Raw genomic sequence first — 14,382 nt, forward strand, 5'->3', positions numbered from 1 at the left:
AGGTCGCTCAAAGTGGTATCCCGCCCGCTGGGGCCTCTCAATACTGCATATAACGCCCGATCGCTTCGTATTTGGCAATCATCGGCGCTTATATGCACACCGCACATAAGTTTGGCTGCAAAAAAAAACTCATCCACAAGAATTCCACGGCGGGGCCAGTTTCAAAGAGCCGCCCCTTTTGAAGATGCCTTTTCATATAAAGCCACAGAATCGCCGTGATTCTTTTCCCGTCTTCATTCCTTCAACATGGGCCTCGAGGACAACAAATTCATCAAGCGGTTCATCGATGTGGGAGAAAAGAAAGCTGGTTCCACCACCATGGGTATAGTGGTTGGCATAGTGGCAGCTTTTGGTGGTGTGCTCTACGGCTACGACACAGGAACCATCAACGGCATCATGGCTATGGAGTACGTCAAAAGGAACTTTCCAGGAAACGGTGAGGAGTTCACTTCCTCAGAAACATCCTTGATTGTGTCTATTTTATCTGTGGGAACCTTCTTTGGATCCCTCTGTACGCCGTTGATCAGTGACACCTTGGGCCGCAGATGGTGCTTGATTTTGTCCTCCTTGATTGTTTTCAACTTGGGAGCAGTCCTTCAAACAGCTTCCACAGGCATCCCCCTTCTTTGTGCTGGAAGAGCCATAGCTGGTGCTGGAGTGGGTCTTATTTCCTCCACTGTTCCACTCTACCAATCCGAAGCTGCTCCAAAATGGATCAGAGGCGCCATTGTGTCGTGCTACCAGTTGGCCGTCACTGTGGGTATCTTTTTGGCTGCTGTATTCAACCAGGCTACTCACAAGCTTGAAAACTCCGGATGCTACAGAATCCCGCTTGCGATCCAGATCCTCTGGGGCTTGATTTTGGGCATCAGCATGTTTTTCATGCCCGAAACGCCCAGATTCTATGTGTCCAAGGAAAAAGAGGAAAAGGCGTTGGACTCGCTTTCTCGCCTCAGAAAGCTTCCCATCGACGACAAGGATCTTCTTGAAGAGTACCACGATATCAAAGCCTCCTACCTTTTTGAACAAGAATTTGGCAAATCGTCATGGGGCCAGGTCATTTCCAGCAAAAACCACCAACGCAAGCGTTTGGCTACAGGTGTGTTGGTCCAGGCTTTCCAGCAGTTGACTGGCGTGAACTTCATTTTTTACTTTGGTACAAACTTTTTCAACGATGCTGGTGTGGACGGTTTTTTGACTACTTTGGCCACGAATATCGTCAATGTCGGTGCCACCGTTCCGGGAATCCTACTTATGGAAATTGCAGGCAGAAGAAACATCCTTCTTGGAGGTGCTGCTGGTATGTCCACTTCCCAGCTTATAGTGGCCATTGTGGGAGTTGCAACTTCGTCAGATTCGTCCAAAAAGGTGCTTGTTGCGTTTTCGTGTATTTTCATTGCATTTTTTGCAGCAACTTGGGGACCCTGTGCCTGGGTGGTTATTGGAGAATTGTACCCATTGAGAACCAGAGCTAAATCGGTAGCTCTCTGTATGGCATCAAACTGGCTCTGGAACTGGGCAATTGCTTATGCTACGCCGTACATGGTGGATAAGGATAAGGGTAATTTGGGAACCAGCGTTTTCTTCATTTGGGGTGGCTGCAACGTTCTTTGTTTCATTTTTGCATGGACCCTCATCTACGAAACAAAGGGCCTTTCGTTGGAGCTGGTGGACGAGTTGTACGAGGAGATTCCGTATGCTTGGAAATCCAAGAGTTTCGTTCCATCGGAGCACTACAGAGGCCAACAAAACAGAGAAGTCTCCAGCATCAACAAGGACACCGTCTCTGTGGCTCAAATCAGTGTCTAGCTACAAAAAGTTTGTTTTTCCGTGATCGTGAATTGCTAAAAAACAGCTCTTTTTTCCGTAATCATAAATCGCTCCAAATCAGTACCTTTTACCGTTATCACATATTACTACAAAACAGTTCTTCTCTCCGTAATCATAAATCACCACAAAACAGTTCTTCTGTCCGTAATCATAAATCACGACAAGACAACTCTTTTTTCCGTAATCATAAACCACCACAAAACAGCTCTTTTTTCCATCATCATAAATCACTACAAAACACTTCTTTTTCCGTAATCATAAATCACTACAAAACAGTCCCTTCTTTCCGTAATCATAAACCACTACAAAACAGCTCTTTCTCCGTAATCACTACAAATCAGCTCTTTTCCGTAATCATAAATCATTCTATGTCTAGCCGCTGTTGTCCTCACACGAGAAGGCCAGCGAAACCGTGCCGTTGTTGTATCCATCGACAATGGACTGAACAGCACCGTATGTACCGGTAACCAAGATGTAGATACCGAAAGCGATCGAAAACCACGCCAACGAGGCGTTGATGATGTTGCTGCGGCTCTTTTTCCAGGCCCTATTGCACAACGGCAACCATGTGAGCAAGTGGTCGCCCTCCTTTTTGACGTAGCTGCCCATGTTGTAGATGGCAATGAAGCCCGGGATGATAAGCGTGAAGGTGGTACCGAACAAGGCGGCAATGAGGGCCACCAAATCGCCGAAAAAGGGAATGGCGCTGGCGATGATGAAACCGAAAATGATCGACAAGGACATCATGGAAATCCACGTCAGCCAGTGAACGAAGGTGTTGGCCTGGAGATGTCTGGTGCCTCTGAGGAGACGAACAAGGCAGTATTTTCCAGCCAAGTGGGCCAAAAAGAAGCACGACACAATAAGACCAGGCAAGGAGATACCGTAACAGATTTTTTTGATAAGCGTGCCGGCAGAGCCCAAGGCAGGCGAGGTGACGTAGTTGCCCACCTTGAGGTAGATCATGCAAGTAATGACGATGTAGTTGAATGCGACGAAAGCCTGGCCCAAGATCAAGGCCTTGTTGTACTGGGTCTGGTCCTTCATTTCCGTGTGGATCGTAAAAAAAGAAGCGGTTCCACTGAGTCCCGCAAGCTGAGTAGCCACAGCACTGGCAATTGCAGCGTACGAACGACCTGTAGCCACAGCAGAAATGCCTTTATCAATAGGCTGACCCGCTGGAGCAGCTGCAGGGGTCGACTGGGCAAGACAGGCAATGGCCACGGTCCAAACGGCGATAAATAAGGAAATAATGGCGGCAAGACTCAACCAGGACATGGTTTTGAGGGTTCTGGTGGCCACACCCAAAATAAGCGAAATAATGGCACCCACGGCTGTCCACACAGTAGTGCAAGTGGCGTGTTCGGTGATGGCATTAAAGGCGATGGAAACGGTCAAAACAGTGGCACCGTAGGCTAAGGTGTAGAACAACCAGAAAGCAGCACCCATGACTTCTCTTCCAGCAGGACCAAACATGATCTCGGCAGCATCGCCAATACTGTAGGTATGAGGATGACGAAGACGGAAATGGCCCACGACAATGCCACTCCAGGTCGTCAAGATGCAAAGCGTTATCAACACAATGAGTCCAGGAACAACTCCCAAAACATGGAAGGTATGTGGAAGACCTAGAATACCTAGACCAAACTGTGTTTTCACCACCAACAGGGCAGCACCAAAGCAGGTGAGACCACGGAAGTCGGGACCGTCGTCTGTGATTTTAAAGACGTTCTGGTCATCCTCCGGCTCAAGCTCCCCGATATTGCTTTCGTGGGGTGATAGCGAGTTGGATTCTCTTTTTCTGTCGATGTCAGACATTGAAGCGGATGGAAAAGTGGGTTTTTGGGAGATTTGGAGATTATTTCAGTCAGGCGACTTTAGCACATCGTCTGTCCGATAAGAAGAGCGACTGACGGCAGCAGGCCATTTCGAAAATTTTGAAAAATGCTGCATAGACCTGAGCCAAGGCAAAAACGCATCACCTTGATACAGGTTAAAACGGCGATGTTCGTTAGACCTGCCCGCATGCACGACTTAAGCGCAGAACGTGGTGTATGCAGGCATAGATCTGACCTCTTCCCAGGCGATCCTTTATCTAGAGGCAATATGAAGATATGAAGTTTTTCAGTGGGCTCCATGGATTACAACGGTACCTTTTTATCCCCCAAATCCACACTTTGAGGGCTTGCTTTCGAACTTCGTTGGGAGCGGCGTTTTGACCCTGCCTGCATACAGCCAGCCTCACCTCCGGTGGTGGGGTGCTGCGGAATTACTACGTTTTTTGCAGCCTAATAAATGTCCTTCGATTGGGTACCTGCTGCTATCTGGGGTTTTGTACACGCCAGATCAAGCTGGCATTATCAGCATGTAGATATCTCGGACTTTCGGAGATTCCCGCCCCTCCGGAACCCTGCTTCTCCGGCACCCATATACCGTATTGGGAAGTACTAAGCCGAAAGGGCGAGGCTGGTACAAAACTAGCCTTTGTGTCTTGGTCGCCTAATTGGGGCTTGGACTTGCATGCGACCCCGGATGTTTCTTTTTGTTTTGCTGATTTTTGTTTCTGCTTTTGATTTCTGTTGCGTGTTTACGATAAGGTTATCTGGGGAAGGCTATTGGGGAAAGGTTATTGGAGAATAAGGGTTTCTGCAGAAGCGTCGTGTGAGACTTTGTAATGAGTTTCTTTTTCAAGGTGGTCCACTATTTTGGTTGTCCGGAGGAGCTTTTCGCCGAGCCATTGTGATACTTTGACCGCTATTATGTGGTGATGGGGTGTTCCATTGTGAGAGGAGGAAGCTTAGTGGAAAGAGGGGGTTCTTTGGAGATCGGGAATTGTAGTAGTGTTTTGTAATCGATAAGAGGTGTACCCTAGTGGACCCCGGATTCTGAGATGTGATGCGTTTGAATGTGAAAAATGTAGGTGGAGATTCTTCTGTGCCAAGATTATCCATTACACCAAGAACATCAGGGTTACTTTCCGCTCAGGAATTCTATAAGTGTTATCGTATTATGTTGTTTCTCTTAATGCCAAATGTGGCCCTATCATTCAGGCCAATGTCAATTGCAGCTTTGCTTAAAGTACCATGGGCAGTTAAGCTAACATAGGCAGTAACTCGAGGGAAAACTGAGAAAAGCCTGTTTAAACTTTCCGATGAGTCAGAGCATGAGCATCTTTCACAAGCTGTAGAAGACTCGGTAGACTCCAATTCTTCTGCCAATTTAACTTCTATCAAAGTGTAAAATGCCCCCTCAATTGCTGTTGTCCTCACAGGAAAACGCCCTTGATACTCTCCCCGTTCTATAACCGTCCACAATGGAATCCACAGCTCCATACGTACCTGCCACCAAAATAAACGCACCAAACGCTATGGCTAGAAGCGCCACAAGTGAATGAATTGTGTTCTTTCGGGAGGAGTTCCAGTTTCTTCTGTAGTGCCCCACCCATGCTAAAAGACCATCTCCTTCCAGTTTGGAGTAGCCACTCATGATGTAGATGCCTAGTAGCGCAGGCATGATAAGCGTGAAAAGACTGCCCAAGAGCGCCGCAATCAAAGCCAACAAATCGTTGAAAAACGGAATCGAGCTTGCAATCACAAAACCGATAATCACCACGAGCGCCATCATGATGATCCACGTGAACCAGTGGGTTTTGGTGTTGTTCTGGAGATGCCTGGTATCACGAAGAAGACGTACCAAGGCGTGCTTTCCTGCAATGTGGGCCTGGAAGAAGCACGAAAAGAAGAGTCCCGGCAAGGCAATTCCATAGCAGATTTTCATTAAAAGCTCTCCGGCCGAACCCAAAGCTGGCGAGGTCACGTACCGTCCCACTCTTCCGTAAATAATGCAAGTGACCAAGATGTAATTGAGCGAAACGAAGCCCTGGCCGAGAAAGAGCGATTTGTTGTACTGACGCTGGTCTCTCATTTCCGAGTGGATGGTGAAAAACGCCGCCGTTCCACAAAGCCCGGAAAGCTGCGTAGCTATGGCACTGGCAATGGCTGCAAAAGTACGGCCTGTGGCTACGGCAACCACCTGTTTATCGATTGGTTCGCCCTTTGGAGCCGCTTCTGGCGTGCTCTGGGCCAAAACGGCTATAGTGACAGGCCAAACGCTGAAAAATACCGAAGCCAAAGCGGCAAAGCCCAACCACGACATGTACTTCAACGTTCTGGTCGCTGTTCCAAGCACTAGAGCAACAACGGCACCCACAGCAACCCAGACCATGGTGCACGTAGCATGGCCGGTAATGGCGTTGAATGCAATGGACAAGGTAAGCACGGCAGCACCGTAGCAGAGGGTATAAAAAAGCCAAAACGCTCCACCCATAAACTCCCTTCCAGCAGGCCCAAACATCAATTCGGCAGCATCGCCCACACCGTAAACCTGCGGGTTTCTAAGGCGAAACTGGCCCACCATGTAGCCTGTCCATGTTGTCAAGGCACAAAGAGCAACCAAGGAAATAAGACCCGGGACAAAACCCAAAACCTGAAAAGTGCCCGGAAGCCCCAAGATCCCGTACCCAAACTGCGTTTTTGCAACCAAGGCAGCGGCACCTAGCCAGCTGACACCCCGGAAATTGGGCCCCTCGTCCTTCACCACAAACACATTCTTGTCCTCCACCAAGTCCAGCTGGATGCTGTCGACGACAGAACCTTCTGTTTTTTTCTCCAACTCGGACATGGCGGGTTTTTTGGAGGAGCAGATCTTCGCAAGATATAGGCCCGACTGCTCGCGTGCATGTTATGACAAGTGTTGCATTATCCAAGCCACGGCGTTATCCACTGGCTGCAAATGCGACCGTGCATCGGGAATTGCGTGAGAATCCCGGCCTATACGATGCAATTGTTTTTGAATTTGATAATTTGGATTTGATGAATTGGTTTTTTTGAAAGTTTGTCAATAATTTTGTCAATGAAGAATTTTTGGGGCCTCGCTGGCACTGTGGCGCCGGCGGCTATTTGATAAACCCGGAAACCCAAATTCCACCCGATTATGCACCGACGCATGGTGATCACGTCAACGCGGCGTCTGACTCTGGTGAGCTAGAGACCCACCAAAGGGGCTATTTCGTTCGGAATTGAACCGTAGGCGAAAAAGGCCCGTTTCCGGGGCGCCCGAAATAAGCGTTTCCTGTACTTTCCCCCGTACTTCCTCCCTATTATGGCCGGTACCTCGAAATGTGCTCGGAAACCGGTAGGTGGGGCACCGAGTATTTAAGATACCTCCCCCGCTTTCCACTTTTTTTTTTGCAGCCATGAACAGAGCACAGACCTACGATACCAGAGTCCACACAATCGCCGATCTCGAGGAGGCAGCCAATGAAAAACTCGAACCCATGACCAGGGACTTCTACAATGGTGGTTCCATGGAGCTCCGGACCTTGGCTGAAAACAAAACAGCCTACGACAGGTACAGGCTTCGTCCTAGGGTGATGGTGGATGTGAACCACGTCGACACTTCTACAGACTGTTTGGGCACCCGGGTGGCTTTCCCCTTGGGATTGTCACCCACAGCTTGTCACGGCATGGCACATTCAGATGCCGAGGTGGGCACTGCCAGGGCTGCTGCTAAGAAAAACGTCAATATGGTGCTTTCGTCGTGGTCCAACACGCCGGCGGAAAAAGTGATCCAGGCGGGCAGTTTTGGCAAAAACGCCTATGCCCAGCAGCTCAGCGTTTTGAGTGACGAGCAGACGAATTTGGATATCATCAACGAGGCAGAAAGGTGCGGTTATAAAGCGCTTTTTGTCAGTGTGGATACTCCATGGCTTGGACGTCGTTTGAACGAATTGAGAAACAGCTTCGAGCTTCCCGACCACCTCGGTTTCCCCATGTACCCGTGGATGAACGCCCACAAGATGCTCAGCGACGATAAAAGAACCAAGTTCGAGGCCGGGCTCACCTGGGACTTTGTGCGTTATCTCAAGACCAAAACGAAGTTGCAGATTTACTTGAAGGGCATTCTCACGGGAGAAGACGCCGCTTTGGCTGTGGAGGCCGGTGCTGACGGAATTGTCGTTTCCAACCATGGAGGAAGACAATTGGATGGTGCTATGGCCACTTTGGATGCCTTGCCTGAGATTGTGGCAGCTGTGAAGGGCAGAATTCCCGTTCACATCGATGGAGGCATTAGAAGAGGAAGCGATATTTTCAAGGCATTGGCCCTAGGCGCCGATCACTGCTGGGTGGGTAGAATTCCACTCTGGGGTCTTGCTTACAAGGGCGAAGAGGGTGTGAGTATTGCGCTCAATATTCTTCACGACGAGTTCCGGACGGTCATGGCGCTAATGGGGTGTACTAAGATTGAGGATATTAAGCCTGAGCATTTGGCCAGATTCGGCCCTGACGGAGCTCTCCACAGAGTGGAAGGCCCCAAGCTTTAGGGGTATATAATTGCATAGAAATGATAGACAAAAATGATAGACAAAAATGATAGACAGAAATGATAGACAGAAATGATAGACATAGAAATGATAGACAGAAATGATAGACAGAAATGATAGACAGAGATAGAAATGATGGACATAGACAGGAGGAGATATGGGGTTGAACTGGAGCTTTCAATTGGTGCCTTATATTATAGGTTAGTCCGTCAAGAGTTAAATGGGTGGTATTTGCAACTTGTAAACCAACACATTGAACGAAAAGAAAAGGAAAGCCTACATCAAGTCTACTTTCAATCTCGGTCGTCGCTTAGTAGAGGAAGTTCAAACGATAATTGTCAAAACTGCTTTTTAATGAACTATTTCAATGCGTTTATATTTCCACCTTGATCATCTACAACAAATTATATCCATGGACAGGGAGGAGGAATTGGATTGGACTGGAGCTTTCAAATGGTGGCTTTTATTGCAGAAAAGTTCCCATAGAATTTTAGGAGATGTTGACTTTACGAATTGTGAACCAAATGGTTAAGAAGAGGAAAGCATTTCTCACTTCCTTCCTCGAAATCAGTACTAGAGAAAATTGAAATGGTCATTGTAAAACTGCTTAGCAATGAACTACTTTACTGCGTTCAGAAAAAGTCCCGCTTCTATCAGCTACAACACATTCCATCAACACTCTTCATTCCTCAGTACTTCCTCTTCATGAGAATCTCGGCCAACTTCTCGTGCTCCTTCTTCTCCAACGCCAACGTAGGTGCTCTCACAGGGCCAGCAGAATGCCCCACAATTTCCAAACCAGCCTTGACGGCAGCAGGGTAGCACACGCTTTCAAAAAAGTCGCTCATTTCCCACAAAAACTTCCACTGTTCTCTGGCCTTCTCAATGTCCTTCTCCTTGGTGAAGGTGTTCCAGAGCTCCACACACTCTTTGGGAACCACAGAGGCCACTCCCCAAACACTAGCTTTAGCTCCATGAGCCATGGCAAAAAACGTAAGAGTGTCCCATCCGTTGAAAGGCTCAAGATCGGCAGGTGGATGGGTCAAAAGATCCGCCAATTCTTTGGCGTTGCCCGAGGTGTCTTTCATGTAGTCGAAGCCCTTGATCTTGGACAATTCTCTGAACTGGGCAGCGGTAAGATGTACGCCTGTTGCACCAGGCAAGTTGTAGTACATCACGGGGATCGAAATGGAGCCACAGACGTCCTCGTAGAACTTGTAGAGCGCTTTGAAGGGAAGAGGGTCGTAGAAAGGTGGAACTATCATGCACGCAGAGGCTCCAGCCGACTCGGAGAATTGGGCCATCTCAATAGCCAACTTGGTGCTGTTGAAACCAAGTCCTGCGATAACTGGAAAACGGCCTTTTGCAGCATCGATGTACGCCTTGATGACGTTTTTGTGCTCCTCGAGCGAAAGCGACGGAAACTCGCCCGTGGTGCCAGTGGTGACAATTCCATGAATCCCAGCCTCAGCCAAACGGTCCACCTGGGGCTTGATATTGTCCAAATCGACCGATTGAGCATCGGCAGTCATGGGCGTGACAACGGCAGCGATGATTCCGTGGATTTTCTGTGTCATTTTGGTGATGTTGAAAAAAATTCACGATCAATTGTGCCTTATATATTGGCTTTCATGGCGATCTCGGCCCCACACGGAGCATCTCCGAAGGTATAGATAAGGTGCGCATATGTTCGGAGGGTCTCCGATGTGGAAAATTTCGATCTTCGGAACCCCTCCGAGCGGAACCAAAACCCCTTAAATCGGGTATAGAAACCATCTCTCCAAATCGGCACTTGTGTCGTCGGGAATGTTGGGCATGTCGGTCAGAAGGCTGTCTTGCATCGGTGTAGTGAAAATGCCTGGACTGGGGTAGGACGGGTATCCTCTTTCGAGGTAGGAAAAGTCTCTCGGGACTTCTTTTTCTGTAATCTGTGTGGAAGAAGAATTTTGGTCTTTCCACGATCTGGTGGCCACGGCGCCTTGGGAGTCGCTGGTCATTCCTCCTCCATACCTACGAGAGTGGATAAATCCAGAGGTGGCATTGGCATCCACATCGTGCTGGTAAAAGTGTTCGTCATCCACCAACATGCTGTTTCTTTCCTGTAGTTTGGTGATGAAGTCAATGCTGGATTCTCTTTGAACTTCGATCGGACTGCCCTGGATATTTGTAGGTCTTGGTGTCGAGTCGTTCTGGGTTTTTGCAAGACGGTCCCAAATACACTCACAGTTTTTCCCGGACTGGCTTGTCACATTGCATGAGTTGGAAAGTTCATGAAGCACATTCGAAGAAACAAGCTCGAAAACGTTTCGTATCTGTTCGTGATCGCCAGTGTCCAAAGCAGATAGCGTTTCAAGCATGGAAGTGCACGCCTGGACCTCTAGAATAATCTCCACAAAGGGCTTGCACAAGCGTGCTTCGTTTCCATTGCACAAGGTCCGAAGGTACTTGATATACGTCAATCCACACATGAAGAGACTCTGGACGGTAAGCCAGGCAAATACAGCTGAAGCTTCTCGATGCATGATTTTCACTAGACTCATGGCCTGACCAGCAGAGTGGAAAGCAACATGAAGTTCTTCAAAAGTAGGAGTTGGTCGGTTTGGCGATGGTCTCAAAAGAAGCACCACGGCTATATGGAACTGAAAGTCGGTCCATTCTTTAGTGATCAATGGAGTAGGATACATATGCGACAGACGCCAGGCTCGAAGATGGTCGTACATGTGCCATGTCCACTTGGAAAGCGACTCTTGGTCGACCCTGGAAGAATGGTATGGAGCATAGAGTCTGCTGTGGATCTCCAGCTGCAAACGGCAGATGTGAACATGGTGAATCAAGGCAATTTTCAAATGGCAAGTAGGGCCTTCTTGGACGCCTTCTGACGATATAAGTGAATCTTCCACTAAAGAAGGCATTTCAGTGCTGATCCAGTCGTCTGGAATGCTGCTAGGACGCCCCATAATGGTACTAAGCGTTCGATCCACACAGTAGCATGTCCAGAATAAACGGCGACGTAGATCAAGGGTCAAGTGGTCCACGTTTTTTCCTGGGGTAGGTTCAGCATAATAGCCCAATTCTGTAGCACACCTCATGGCGGATCCAGCCAACTGCCAGAGGTTTCCTGCCTTGGGAACTAGCAAAGTGTACTGGAGAAGAAGCAAGGAGATCTGGAGCTGGACCAAACCGGGGGCTTCAGAAACCGATCTGGGCAATATTCTTGTAGCAGATTTCCAGAAAGCATGCGAACTGTGGCCTAGTTCTGATGTCGAAAGATGAGGTCTGCTGATTGATGCTAGGGCAATGGCTATGACGATTTTCACCTGGGTTAGAACAATCTTGGATACAGAGGTCGGATCATTATGGCACAGCTCAAGCATATCGTAAAACTGCTTTTCGTGCATCACAGGGTAGGCACTGCTGATCCAGGTAAAATACCGTCTGGACACTCTTCTTAGTATACCCATATCGTAGGCGGTGATATCGGTGGCACGGTTTTTCACGGTATTCTTCCGATGCATTTTCAAAAAATCACGGCCCAATTTCCCCAAAGACAAGTTTTCCGTGGCAATAAACGTCTCTCGAGCACCCTGCGGTGTCAATGAATGCGAGTATCTTCTGATTTCTCCCCGAATATCCTCGCTTACGTGGGAGCTTCCGTGTTCCGAAACAGCCAGGCACAAAAGCGTGTTGAGCCCGTTATAATGATTTTCGTTATCGCTGGTTTCGGAGTCCAGATCGTCGCTGATGACGGCGGATTTTTCAACTTTTCGTCTTTTGGGAAGATTCTGTTCGATCTGGGGACTTTCCTCGGCCAGACCATCGACATTCTCTGAATTTCCACCATTTTGAAAACTCTCGGAGATATTCCGAATCCGCTGCTCCAAAGCAAATGCCTCTGATCTCGTCATATTCTTTCCGAGAGCCTTATCGTCGCTCATACAAGCCACTCCGGCTTTTGTGCAGCTCAGGCACGAGGGAAGCTCATGGTCACACCTAGTTTTCCTGGATCTGCATCGCTGACAAGCCCTAAGACGCTGGGATACCGAGCCAGACATGCCTTTTGAGTAGGGATTCTGTTGATCTGGGGTCGATTTGGAGATAGCTGGTGTACGGGTGTAGCGGGCATTTTGCAGCCACCTCGAGCGGAATTGGCACTGGGGTGCAGAATTGGAGTACATGCATGGATGGGGAATGGCAGGTTACCGGATATGATGGGGTTGAGATTTTCAGAAATTTTCATTCGATTTAATAGCAGCTTAATCTTGAAATTTCATTTGTCATTTTTTTTTTTTTGGTTTAGTGTTTATTTCTTGTATTGGCATTTGGAGGTCTTCCAAGAGGCTTTGAAAATAGACGAAAGATGCCAATAATCTACATTTCGTTAAACCGCTTCTCTAGAGCTCGCCAGGGGCTTCAAACTTAAAAGCTTAATCAAGGAAAGCTGCACATCGGTCGATCAGTATCATAGATGCCCAAGGTATCATGCTACTGGTAACCTGATAACGAATAATATCCCATCAAAGGGAGAAGTTGAAAACGTCCCAAATTTTAAACCCTACGAAACTTTGTTAAACCACTTTACGACAATCTCTCATTTCTAACTATTATCGGCGCAGTCAAAGGCTCGAGACACTGTACCGTTTTGATATCCTTCGATGATGGACTGTACTGCTCCGTAAGTACCAGAAACCAAGATGTAGAAACCAAACACAATAGCAAATAGTGAAACAGCCAGTGTAACCATGTTATGCCTATTTTTTGTGGCTTGGTATTTACAGACCACTAACCACTGTAGCATCGCATCACCCTCTCTCTTGATGTATCCACTCATTCCATACAAAGCAAGAAACCCCGGCACAATTAGTGTAAAGCTGGTACCAAGTAAAGCACCAATAAGCGCCAACAAATCATCAAAGAACGGAATGGCACTGGCAATCACAAATCCAAATATTATCACCACTGCCATCATGGAAATCCAAGTAAACCAGTGCTTAAAGGTATTCTCCTGGAGATGCTCAGTTCCACGAAGAAGACGAACCAAGCAGTATTTGCCTGCCAAATGGGCCTGAAAGAAGGACGAGAAAATCAAGGCTGGGAGGGCTATTCCATAGCATATTTTCTGGAAAAGCGGTCCAGCAGATCCAAGTGCTGGAGATGTGACATACTTTCCAACTCTGCCGTAGATAATACACGCAAGAACGACATAATTGGTAACAACGAAGCCCTGGCCCATGAGAAGAGATTTGACATACTGGGTTTGGTCTCTCATTTCAGTGTGAATTGTAAAAAACGATGCCGTTCCACAAAGCCCTAGAAGCTGTGTAGCCACAGCGCTAGCTATTGAAGAAAATGGAACATTGACTGCTACAGCTGCAACCTCCTTGTTCAACGGTTGATCTGTAGGAGCAGCTGCTGGTGTTTTTTGAACAAGGCAAGCTATTGCAACAGTCCATGCACTGATGAAAACAGACAAGATCGCAATGTATCCACACCAGGACATAACCTTCATCGTTCTCGTAGCTGTACCCAAAATTAGACTGATAATGGCACCTATACCAACCCACCCGGTGGTGCAAATAGCATGGCCACTTAGCGTGTTGAATGCAATTGAGAGGGTCAAAACGGAGGCTCCATAGCACAAGGCATAGAATAACCAAAATGCTCCTCCCATGAACTCTCGACCCACAGATCCAAACATCATTTCTGCTGCATCGCCTATACTGTAGATATGGGGGTGACGAAGCCTGAACTTTCCCACTATGTAGCCGGTCCATGTGCTTATTGTGCAAAGTGTAATTAGACATATCAAACCAGGGACAAATCCTAGGGAATGAAACGTTTGTGGAAGTCCAAGAACACCAAGACCGAACTGGGATTTTGCAATAAGAACCGCAGCTCCAAAGCACGAAACACCCCGAAAATCAGGTCCCTCCTCCTTGACCACAAAAACATCGTGTTCTCCAGTATCGAATTCACTGAAGTTGCTTCTTTGAGGCGATACCACAATACTGGGGCCTTTCTTTTGTTCGGACATGCCGAGTGCCGAGAGGAAGTTCTGGTCATTTAAGGGCGATTTGAACTGTGACGTAATTCGGGTTCTTGGAGCCTTTGAAACTCATCATCGCGATAGCTGGTCCGAAATAAGTGGATGATTATGCATCGGCTTCGATCCG

The 14,382-nt window shown here is 47.8% G+C and overlaps 6 protein-coding genes across 6 annotated transcripts; 2 read left to right on the top strand and 4 right to left on the bottom strand.

The window, feature by feature from the left end:
• Positions 1 to 246: 246 nt before the first annotated feature.
• C7M61_001340 (sugar porter family MFS transporter) lies at positions 247 to 1,809 on the top strand (the record flags this gene model as incomplete). Its single annotated transcript, XM_024856753.1, has 1 exon — positions 247 to 1,809. The coding sequence occupies one exon, from the start codon at positions 247 to 249 to the stop codon at positions 1,807 to 1,809; it is 1,563 nt and encodes a 520-aa protein (XP_024716352.1).
• Positions 1,810 to 2,202: 393 nt separating this feature from the next.
• Positions 2,203 to 3,648, bottom strand: C7M61_001341 (uncharacterized protein; the record flags this gene model as incomplete). Its single annotated transcript, XM_024856754.1, has 1 exon — positions 2,203 to 3,648. The coding sequence occupies one exon, from the start codon at positions 3,646 to 3,648 to the stop codon at positions 2,203 to 2,205; it is 1,446 nt and encodes a 481-aa protein (XP_024716353.1).
• Positions 3,649 to 5,079: 1,431 nt separating this feature from the next.
• C7M61_001342 (uncharacterized protein) lies at positions 5,080 to 6,510 on the bottom strand (the record flags this gene model as incomplete). Its single annotated transcript, XM_024856755.1, has 1 exon — positions 5,080 to 6,510. One exon carries the CDS (start codon positions 6,508 to 6,510, stop codon positions 5,080 to 5,082), a length of 1,431 nt encoding a protein of 476 aa, XP_024716354.1.
• Positions 6,511 to 7,084: 574 nt separating this feature from the next.
• Positions 7,085 to 8,212, top strand: C7M61_001343 (alpha-hydroxy acid oxidase; the record flags this gene model as incomplete). The annotated part of the gene is made up of 1 exon (XM_024856756.1): positions 7,085 to 8,212. The coding sequence occupies one exon, from the start codon at positions 7,085 to 7,087 to the stop codon at positions 8,210 to 8,212; it is 1,128 nt and encodes a 375-aa protein (XP_024716355.1).
• A 689-nt stretch (positions 8,213 to 8,901) lies between these two features.
• C7M61_001344 (dihydrodipicolinate synthase family protein) lies at positions 8,902 to 9,789 on the bottom strand (the record flags this gene model as incomplete). Its single annotated transcript, XM_024856757.1, has 1 exon — positions 8,902 to 9,789. One exon carries the CDS (start codon positions 9,787 to 9,789, stop codon positions 8,902 to 8,904), a length of 888 nt encoding a protein of 295 aa, XP_024716356.1.
• A 177-nt stretch (positions 9,790 to 9,966) lies between these two features.
• On the bottom strand, positions 9,967 to 14,243 carry C7M61_001345 (uncharacterized protein; the record flags this gene model as incomplete). The annotated part of the gene is made up of 2 exons (XM_024856758.1): positions 9,967 to 12,155; positions 13,088 to 14,243. 2 exons carry the CDS (start codon positions 14,241 to 14,243, stop codon positions 9,967 to 9,969), a joined length of 3,345 nt encoding a protein of 1,114 aa, XP_024716357.1.
• Between the last annotated feature and the right edge of the window lie 139 nt (positions 14,244 to 14,382).

The sequence above is a fragment of the Candidozyma pseudohaemuli genome (genome assembly GCF_003013735.1).
Source record: "Candidozyma pseudohaemuli strain B12108 chromosome Unknown scaffold00001, whole genome shotgun sequence".
NCBI classification, from domain to species: Eukaryota; Fungi; Ascomycota; class Pichiomycetes; order Serinales; family Metschnikowiaceae; genus Candidozyma; species Candidozyma pseudohaemuli.